Source organism: Egretta garzetta, unplaced genomic scaffold, assembly GCF_000687185.1.
Source record: "Egretta garzetta isolate BGI_Z169 unplaced genomic scaffold, ASM68718v1 scaffold53, whole genome shotgun sequence".
NCBI classification, from domain to species: Eukaryota; Metazoa; Chordata; class Aves; order Pelecaniformes; family Ardeidae; genus Egretta; species Egretta garzetta.
Genome location: NW_009259312.1, coordinates 2,525,959 through 2,536,845, shown reverse-complemented (window position 1 = coordinate 2,536,845; position 10,887 = coordinate 2,525,959). Strand labels below are relative to the sequence as shown.

The 10,887-nt window shown below is 41.2% G+C and overlaps 1 protein-coding gene across 2 annotated transcripts in view; it reads right to left on the bottom strand.

Moving 5' to 3' along the window:
• Nucleotides 1–10,707, bottom strand: part of LONRF3 (LON peptidase N-terminal domain and ring finger 3) — a 20,161-nt gene extending 9,454 nt beyond the window's left edge. The window contains exons 1-6 of one of the 2 annotated variants that reach the window (XM_035891986.1): nt 10,515–10,706; nt 10,053–10,171; nt 9,367–9,489; nt 7,043–7,198; nt 5,390–5,633; nt 4,633–4,723 (exon numbers count right to left, since the gene is read on the bottom strand). In XM_035891986.1, coding sequence (XP_035747879.1) covers nt 4,633–4,723; nt 5,390–5,633; nt 7,043–7,198; nt 9,367–9,489; nt 10,053–10,171; nt 10,515–10,584 — 803 coding nt within the window. In that variant the 5' untranslated portion in view covers nt 10,585–10,706. Of the gene's footprint in view, nt 1–4,632; nt 4,724–5,389; nt 5,634–7,042; nt 7,199–9,366; nt 9,490–10,052; nt 10,172–10,514 lie in introns of both variants that reach the window. The other variant, XM_035891987.1, reaches the window with a different exon arrangement.
• Between the last annotated feature and the right edge of the window lie 180 nt (nt 10,708–10,887).

Below are 10,887 nucleotides of genomic sequence, written 5' to 3'. Positions count from 1 at the left end.
GAGCAGGGCTGATACAGAGCCAGGGCCTTGTCTGCCTCTCACCCCACCCCACCAGCGAGGAGGCTGGGGGGGGCATAGCCAGGACAACTGATCCCAGGGGTATTCCATACCATATGACAGCATGCTCAGCATATACAGCTGGGGGAAGAAGGAAAGGGGTAATGTTCAGAGTGATGATGTTTGTCTTCTCAAGTCACCGTTGCCTGTGATGGAGCCCTGCTGTCCTAGGGATGGCTGAGTACCTGCCTGCTGGTGGGCAGCAGTGAATTAATTCCTTGATTTGCTTTGCTCGTGCTTTTGCATTCCCTATTAAACTGTCTTTATCTCAACCCACAAGTTTTCTCACTTTTACACTTCTGATTCTGTCCCCCATCTCACTGTGAAGTGAGTGAGCATCTGTGTGGGGCTGAGCTGCCAGCTGGGGTTAAATCACTCCAGTCCTTTCTGGGGCCCAACATAGGGCTGGAAGGGTTTGAGATAACAACAGATTTGACTGGAATGTGCTAAATCAAATTTATAGCTGCTATTGCTGTTTAGCTATTAGGCTCCTACGCTTGCCATGGGGCTTGCTTGCCTTACCATGTATTAGAGTGTAGCGCTCGTTGGTGGCTGCTTTTGCTTTTGCTGCTTGGTGTGCTGCTGATCATCTTATGTGCTGTGCCTGGGAACATTTTGATAACAGCCATGGCCATGTGCCTGGGCTGGCAGGTGGCCAGGGCATCGCTGCTGTTCCTGTGCTGCTGTACTGGACAGGCTGGAACTCTGTTGTGAACTCGAGTTGAAGGGACTGTGACCTGTGCATGAGTCCACGTGGGAGCAGGACCCCCCAAAGTGTCTGTGGATAAGCCCACACCAGAGCAGATACATCTTGAAGTGTCTGTGGCCACTGTTATGTCTGTGCTGCAGCAGGTACACCCCTGAAGGGTGGCCCAAGGATAAGTCCACACTGGAGAAGGTACACCTTGAAGCATCTGTGGATAAGTCCATGCTGCAGCAGGTAGACCTTGAAGCATCAGTGGCTTGTGCATAAGGTCATGCTGGAGCGCCTCGAAGCATTTGGCCATGGATAAGCCCACAACAGAGCAGGTACACCCCTGGAGGGACTGCAGCCATGGGTAAGGCCATGTTGAAGCAGGTTTACTTTGGAAGGGACTGTGACTGTGGGTAAGGTCATGCTGGAGCGGGACTATCTCTGAAGGCATTGTGGACCATTGGGAAGGCAACTATGGCTGTGGATAAGTCTGTGCTGCAGCAGGTACAGCCCTGGGGAGACTGCAGCTCATAGATAAGGCTCTACTTGGAAGAGTTACAAGCCTAAGGGACTGGTCTGTAGATGAGCCCAAGCCAGAGCAGGGGCAAGGGGAGGAGTTCATTGCAATGTTAAACCCAACAGTCTGGTCTGGTCCAAATGGGCCAGGGGTGGAGACTGTAATGGAAATAGTTTTAAATTGTTCTAACCCAGGAATTGAGTTGCATGTTATGGGAATTAGCATAGCAAGAACACCTTGTTCCTAGCCTGGTTATGAACAAGGGGAGGAGTTCATTGCAATGTTAAACCTTATAACTTGGCCCAAAGGGACCAAGGATAGAGACTATAATGGAAATAGCTTTAAATTGTTATAACCCATTACTTGAGTTGCATGTTATCGGAATTACTACAGCAGGAACCACCTGAAGGTGGACAAGCCTTACAAGAAGCAGTGCAAGTGCAGTAGTGACCCAACCTGAGCTGGCTTTGGTGCCCAGGAACTCCATGCAACACAGCACCTCTCCTGTCTGGAGTGACTTCCATAACAGGTGGAGCCCAAAGTCATAAACTAAATTAACTCACTAAACATTTTGTGAACACTTACGGACATTTTAAAGACATTTTATAGAGGCATACCACAGACCAAGGGAATGATATCTGTGTATTATATCAAAGGATGGGAAGGGGAGGGGTAATGGTTAATGAGGTTGTATTGAATAGTGTGGTACCTGAACATGACAAATCGTATGGAATAAGGAGTGGAGAATGTACTGGTTTTGGCTGGGATAGAGTTAATTTTCTTCATAGTAGCTAGTATGGGGCTCTATATATACACAAATATATAAGGCCAAGTCTTCAAAGTATTATGGTATCTGATCTTCACCCATTTCAAGTAACTCTGACACTTATTTTCATGTAGGGATTTTCCACTTCATTATTATGATTATGTGATATTGCAAAGTGATGTTTCCTTACCAATAAGTACCTTAAAGACATGTAAATAATAGAGGAGGTTTTTTTAGTGTCTAGTTTTCAATGTTTTCTATTAAGTTCTTTGGCATATACTATATTTTACAACATGCTGTCTAAGCGTTTTAGGGTCTCAAATATTATTCCAATTATAATTTAAGTGAATTAGTAAGTTTACTTTAAAATATTAGTTTATCAAAGCAGTACACTAAGTTCTACTATACATGTGGAAAATATTTGAGCCCACATTTATTAGCATCTTTAACAAGATGAGTGTATTTAAGAACATAATTGGCTCTTAACAAGATTGCCATAGCCAGTTTATTAAATGTCATTAGTTACTATAAATATTGACATTTAACCAAAGGAACATATGAAGAAGTATCTAAAATACCACACCTATCTTAGTGCAACTTGACAGTATAATTGAAAACCCTTGTTAATCGCTTAGTGAACAGAAGTCTTACTGCACCAAGGCTACCTTATTGCTTTGAACTATGTAAAATACCAAATCCTACAATGTTTCAGTAAGAACTGGTTTGCATATGATCTGAAATGTTAGCATAAAGACAAGAAATTCCTCTAAAAATGCATGATTCTGCTCCAGCTCACAATGAAGCCAGCAGCAGCTTTTTCCTAACAACTCTACAGAGACCTGGACCAGCCTCGTGACTTGCATAAAGAAACACTATACACCAAGACTTCTCATGACATCACTTCAAGCTATTGTAACAGCAGAAACTAAATATTCACTCCTGCTGAGTAATGCTCCTTCATTTCTCACCAGTATGTTGCTTTGACTATTATTTTTTATTTTCTGCTTGCTGCTGGAGCAAATTTAGATCAATAACATTTTGGCCACTGCATCAGACAAATAGGTTAATAACAGCTCTTGCAGTTAATTGTGAACAGGTCAGTAGGTTACTAGGTAATTAGTCCAAAGTATTTCAAGACCCAAATCCCTAAAATACTTCTGAAGAGCATGGCAGGAAATAATTATCAATCTGCATTAATAGCAAGAAAAAGATCTTGTGATAGCTTCCCTTAGCACAAGCCTTCCTTGTTGCAGCGATGTTACAAAGCTAACATCTTTCTAGATGCAAGGCCTGTATTTGTGATTGCAATTACAAGATCGGCATCAACATCCTCTACACCGCAAGGCAACCGGCAGTCCTTGAGCCAATTCCTTTACAAATGTATTGTAGTCTGGCTGTTTCTGATTTAACATAGAGGATGAGGAAGTAGGGCTAATTAATTTTATTAAAAACATCTGAAAAACATTTTGCGGACATAATGATCAAAAGCACACAGACTCATTAAAACCAGCTAAGACCAATTGTGTGGCTTTCTGTTAGAGGAAAGTTTTGCTCTTAACAGTATCAAGTGTTTTGACAGCTGTATAAACTTTTGGAGCATGTTTCAGCTGTAGGCAGACAGAGGGAGAGGGGGCAGATCTGATTTATTCCAAGCAGAAGCGAATCAAACAGCACAACAGTTCTTCCCCCAAAGGTTTCAGTTTGAACTAAATTGAAGCCCCCTCACATACAAACAACAAAACAAATCCACATTTCTCCAGGCACAAGCCTCCAGAAATAATCCATGAAGAGGCTACCTGCTACTTAAGAATTTAAAATATAGTGCAAGACTAATCCCAACGTACATTATTGATAAATCTGAGTAATTAAGAAGACAAACCTAAACAACACCCACACTGCAGAGACAAGACCTCTGAAAAATCTTCCTAGTATTTCCTTCTAAAAAGCCAGTAACAAAACCCGCATATATGTTTGCTGAAATTAAAATGTTTTCACAAAACAAGCAGTAAAATAGATGTAGTTGACAAACTCGTACTGTTTTTATCAAGTCATTGCTGGCCCCAAGAATAACTGTTATTTAACTGGAAGAAGAGATCATCAAGAAAGCATAGCAATGGCCTTAATAAACTGAGGAAGTCGTCTCTAAAGCAATAGAGGAAAAACAGGCTCTTGTTTGCTTGCAAAATCCTCCTATTACACTAGCAGCAACACAGTATTTTACACGCAAACTTGGCATATTCATAGGATGTGGTCTCTTTAGCTATTTTGTGCATTATATAACATCATACATGATTCTACAAGTTCCGAAGGACAAACTGTGGTTTTGTGCACGATGTGTGTCAGTGGGTGGGCGTGTGTAAATGCTGAGAGGAAATCTTTTGGACACCTTCACTAACACGCTTAACCCTCACGTGACCTTACGTGTCCTCTCGCAAACAATCACTAGCCTAAATGCACCACTGGAGTAACAATTATAATAAAAGCTGATTTCATGTCAGAGAGAAAAATAAGTACTAAGAAAGCTAGAAAATCTCTAGGTCATAAAAGGGAAAGATGTGTCTTAAAAACTAAAGACATCCACAAGAAAATAATGGATACCTCATACACAGGGAGCAGTCCAAATCTGATGGATCCACAAATTCAAATGGAATATGTTGTCCAGTACTATTTCCCTTAGTATCAACTGTATCTATCAATAAAAAACATATTATAATGTGATTGAACAGAACTACATAAACACAACAGTATTCTGTGTAGCTACAAGCAGCATCCAATATTTAAATGAGTATTGTATTAACTTGCAAGTTACTGCACCATTAACCATCGTTACAGTAATTTCTATGCAAAGAATCAAATGCAGCTTTGGCATTTAATTTTGGTGACATTATACTCACTTACAGGGGGTTGAATTTAGCCTTGCATTAACAATTAACGTCAAAACATTTTTTATTAGTGTTGGAAGTATAAAGTGGGACAAATTCTTCTGTCGTACCATTGTAAATACATCCCACAGCATGAAAACAAGGCCAGATATCACGAACAAACAGAATTTGTGCTTTTAAACAGACTTTTTTAATTGATCCAGAAAGTGCTAAGACCATGCACAACACTGATGTTCCTTAAAAGATTCAGAGCTCTACTAATAAACACTTAACCCAACCTTCTTAGCCCCCTTTTTAGACTAAAAAGAATTTTTTTTTTTTTAGACACACAAGAAAGATTCCACATCATGCCCTGATTAGGCTACAGAGAAAATATAAAAGCCAAAGTGGACCCTCTTCCTCTAAGTTTCATAAAAGCAAAATTTCCACTGATTGCACGCCATGGAATTTATCCTGTGCGTAATTAAACATACCTTTCTTCATCAGTTTGCAGGGTACCTCAGCATTTCGTGTCTCCTCTGAGCAGCACTTCCTTTTCATGAGGCTGCACTTCTCAGAAATGAGAAAGGCAGACTCTGGCATGGAGGTGAGTTTGTTCTCCTCCTCCGAGCAGTCCTTTTTGCTCTCTGTAATTTGTATAGATTTCCTCAAACTACCAGAAGTAGTTACATTTGGTTCCTCTTGAATGGGAAAACCCTTTTTCTGTTCCACATTTACCTGTGCAAAGAGAGGACTGACATTAGACCAATCTTCCAACAACCTGGTAAGGAAAAAACCCCAAACCTGTCACAAGTCTTTAATGTTATGGATCACCAGGAAGGACTTTATGGGTCAAGAAGCAACAGTTTGAGAACTGCTGTGTCAGGGCCTGATTTTAATCAGGAAAAAAGCAGCAAACTATTTCTGCCTCCTCCCCGCCCTGCCATGGCACCGAATATTTTCAGCCCTTATGCGTGCCTTTATAGCTTGGTCATGAAACTTGATTCAGGCAGAAATGTGGCCAGATCTCAGGTTAAATAAGTTGTTATCACTTAACCTATGGAAAAATACGTATTGTTTATATCATAATGGTGGTATCAACCATCAAACCACCAAAACAACGCAATGATTTTAAGGAAGCAGTATAAACACACAAAATTTATAACAGAGAAAATGCACAGAGCTTCCTTCAGCAAGACAGATTTATTTCACAAAGGATAAAACGATCATTCTTTATCCCATTATGGCTAGAGAACAACCCGTGAGCAGCCATTACACAGGACATCACCCTATCGGCTTGTCACATCAACTTCCCAGATGAACCTGAAAGCAGATACTGTGGACTGTGATCAGGAGCCGCGGTGATGTGCAACATGCAGAAAGATGAGTGAACTGTCCCTCAAATGACTTCGTGAAAGGGTCATACAAAAGGATTTATTTTCAGAATATCCTAATAGCCTTCCCAGAAGGCAATGTCACTGATTGTTCTGATCAGTCTCAACAAGGCTGCTCAAAATCCACCATTTCTGTTGGTAAGGACTAGTGGAGTTTTCTCCTACCTATACAGTATATGCAAAATCTATCCTCAAAGCTCAGGTTTCAGTGAAGCAGAAGTGGTCCTTAACAAACCCATGAATGTAAACCTCTACAGCCACTTACAAAACTATGGCTGTGAAACCAGATTTATGCAGTAGCTAACGTATCTTATGTGGCTCTACAATAGCCTCTAAGCAGTGTACAGAATCTGAACACAGGCTGATTTTGTCACTGACATCATCAGTTACAGTTCAAGCTGAAACCCTTCATTTTAGCATTTTACAGGTTTTGAGGGTAACAACCCAATCTTCAGAGGCCCTTTCCCACTACCAACTGCTTGGAAAGAGCTAAAGACAGTTACAGGCACAGCACCTGCTAATTCTGGCATAAAAGTTATCAGAAAACCAACAGAGGACTTCTAATAAGGAAAAAGAAGTTGTCAGATAAAGAGGCTTCAGTAAGTCAACATCATTTTCTATGTTCTGAAACTCAGTAAAAATCTGAGAAAATGTATCCTCCTATCTCCTAGAGATAAAAAGGAGAGAAGGCTTCCCAATGTGAACATAAAACACACAACAAATTAAGAACCACACATCAGACTTGATCTTTACCTTGAGCAACCTTTGTAGGTTATGGCTGGTGCCTCCAGATCCCACTGAATTTAGGAGATTCCCCTTTAATCTAGAGTGATGTGACAACAGCTGCAGGATATCGGGTAAGTGTTCCTGAGCATTTCCCGGGATGAGTGAAAACAAACTAAGTAGAAGCTGTGATACAAAACAGAATACTTCACTGCTTAGTTCCTTCCTCGCAACCTCTAAATGAAAAAGCAAGTAAGGGAATAGCTGAAAGAAGCATCCTTGATTTTGTTAAAACCATTTAAAGAGCCCTTTAGACCAGGGTAAGAACAAAAAGAAACACAAGAGCTAATGCAATATAGGCCAAACAGACAGCAAGAGACATTTTTAGAGTTAAATAAGCCCGTAAGGTTATTAACCATTCTCTGTGATGTGACACACACACCTTAGTCCTCTTGTCCTGCAGTTCAGAGCTCAACAGATATTATAACATCTTTCTTAAATATGTTTTTTGCTGCACATCAGAAGCTTTCACTGGAGTTTATTAGTACAAAAAGCACTCATCTCACAGGCTTAATCCAAGTTCAGTTAAGTAAATGTCTCTGATATTGTAAACTGTAGCTATCTTTAATTCACTTACGTGAGAATAAGAAAAAAACATAGGCAGTAGGAAAATGCTATTTCTTCATTTACTATCAGAAAATGGGTGAATCTATTAAGTAGCAGCTTGCAGCCGCTTGTACAGCATAGCTTATCAGATGATTATTTAAGGAAAGAAACAGATCTGAATGGAAGATTCGCACTTCAAACTAATTCCAACATACTACTGAGGTGATCCTGCTGATGCCTGAGGAAGCCACATGACAGCTAAGACTACTTTTTAAAGCCCAAAAGGGCTCCACAGGATCACACTATGTGAAGACTAACATGGACAGACAGTACAAGCAGAATTATCACAGCTGCACCTGAAAAATTTGGTGAAGTGTGATATACCATTGTTACGCAAACAGCCTCGGAAATGACCCAGTACAATATTGCATCATGGATGAACTCTGTGTCTGATGAGTGCACAAGTAATTCTTTCAGTCATAAGAAGCCTAGTTTTCCTCAGAACCCCACTGCTCAGAAATTAGGTGTCTCGGATAAGGCTATTTGGAGTCTGAATTTAGAAACATATCTGTTTGTTCCGGCTTGTCTCTCTCTAGTGCACAGGAAGTCTCCCAGCATGAGTATGAGAACAAATCATGACACAATGACAGTGAAAGACTGCATGAAACACACTGGGGAAAAAAAAAAAAAACCCACAAACAAACAAAACCCCCAAGTATCAGTGACAAAAAACTCACAGGAGATGGAAATCTCAACCATACCCAAGATGAGATAAAAATTTGATTGCACTACAGCCATCCAGGGTGTACTCTCTCAGCCACCTTCATGAACAGTGCTTTACTGTAAGAGTTCTACTGTGCTTTTACAAAGCCTTATATATTACAGCACACTAACCCATCCCACCAGAAAAGCATGAATGCACTGCAATAGAAGAAAACTGAGTACAAGGAAAATAGAACTATTACATTTTTATTACCATAAGCTATTACTGCAACGCTGAGCCTTTTAGCTATGGTGACAACAAAAAAAAAAGTCAAATGTCAAAACACCGATTCAGAGGAGATAGAGATTTGAGGGGCATGCAAAACAGAGCAGTCTTGGCAAAACCAGTTTAAGAATCCACACGCCACATCTTAGGCTGCTACTGAAAAAAGCCTCGCTGTAGATCTATTTAGCATTAACTATTAGCAACCTTTAAAAACTATTTTAAAACAGCTCTTCTTTTGTTGACTGCTTCCTTTCCTGCTTCCTTCACACACCGATACCCAGCACAGCACAACCGGCAGTAGGAAGAGAGCTGCTGCTCCCAAGTGGAATTTGACGGGTGCTGCGTGTTGTAATCTGCCAGTCAATGGCCTGATACAACATTCAATAGTGACTCCCCCTCCTCTGCACTGTCATTGCTAATACTTTGCCAAGCCAGGAAACAGATTAGAAATTCGACTATAGGGAACCACAATAGTCTGTGGGTGGCAATTATTAGCAATCCAGTTTTACTTCAAATTTGCAGATGCTAACACCATGAGTAACTGTTTCCACGTAGTGCCTGCTGAGTACGTTTTCTTGCTACTTCCCTATCTTCAAGTAAACAACACACATAACAAGTTTGAACAACAGTCTGGATCTCTCTCTCCATCCAGCTCTTTGCTGTAATGAGAGAGAGGGGAAAGAGAAGAAAAATTCTTATCCTCCTTTACAAAAGGCCACTGAAAACAATAATGCAGTTCCAGATGATTTAGGGAACTCACCTTTTGTGCCTCAGACTTGGCCGTCTTGTTCCCAGTATCTAGAGCAAGGCAGAACAGAAACTCTCTTAAAGCTTCTTCTGTTTTCCCCAGATTAGCTAATGCTTGTCCTTTCCTTAGGTGACCCTGCAATGAAACACATCCACAGTTGCAGCTTTCGTTCTTTTGTCATGAGAATATGCAATAAAACCAAGATTAAAGTACAAAAGATCTTTCAGGAGAAAAAAAAAAGTTAGGCAGGGAGAGTCACTATAACCATCTCTTATACCTAGACACCTCCAGTGTCTGGGATTTTAACCACAACAGTCTCATGGTATGATTCTCACAGCACCTGAGCCCAGCTGATCTTGGGAGAACTCTACTTCCCCTACATTAATCCCCTAAAATAGTCATTACGTCCTTACAGAATGATGTAAGCACAGCGTTCATTTTTTAGAGAGAGTTCATGAACTTTAGATTGATCCAGGTCAAAGACAATAGTGTTAGCTCATCCTCCAGGATTATCACTCTCTTCCTTTGTCCCCAGGAGCTTGAGAATATCATGGTTAAATGTCTGCAAGTCACAGGAGCCCAAGAAGTGGCATGACCTAAAGCCTTCCTCCGATTCAGCTGTCTGACCATTCTAACAGATTTCTACCCAGGGCAGTATCAAGGTTTTAAAACAAAGTACAGCTGGAGTCAGAACTTACTTTTAACCAGTACGGCTGGAGCCTGCATGCTGTTTCTGCATCATGCAATGCATCTTCACAAGCTTTCAAAGTAGAGTTAATCTGGGACCGGTTGCTGTATAGTAAGTGGTCGTTTGGAGCTGTAGGAAACAGAAAAATTGGTTGGTTGAAGTAAATTAAAAATTAGTTACATAAGCTTTATTTTTTTTTTTTTTTTTAAAAAAAACACATGTTGGTGCTTCCAAGTTGTACAAACCCACAAAACATCCAGTTTGTAAATACCTGTGTACTAAGTGAAATCTGGAAACCTCTTTGGGCAACTCCAGACAAAATGTCAGCTATGCATTATATAACTGCAGGGAACATTGCATAAATAAATGCCGAGACGCTCGCACAATACATTAACCAGCTCTGACTGAGGATCAGATGGCTGATAGAAACATACAGGAGACATTTAAGGTGGCAAGAGGAAGGCTGTCATACCGCAGGGAGGAGTTCCAAAATTTTTAGCATCCAAGTTTTTAAGCGATACATGAGGATCTTTCCATGCCATAGCTCAACTGGGGAAAACGAGTGGCAACTACGAGGATCGGACAGCGCTGCAGCAGCGCAGATGAGGTGATCTCCGTTACACACGCTGCGTGCCGTAGCAGCAAGGCACAACGTGTGCGGGATTAGGGCTGCGCGCCGGGGTTTGCCATACTCTCTCATTTCAGCGCAACTCCTACCCGCGACACCGGGCTTTAATCCCCGCTTTCTGCGTGCGGCGTGGGTTGCTTTTCCTCAAACCAGCCAAAGCGACCGCATCGGACGTTCTCCCCGCGCAGCCCCCGCCGGGGTTTCGGTGAGGCCCCGG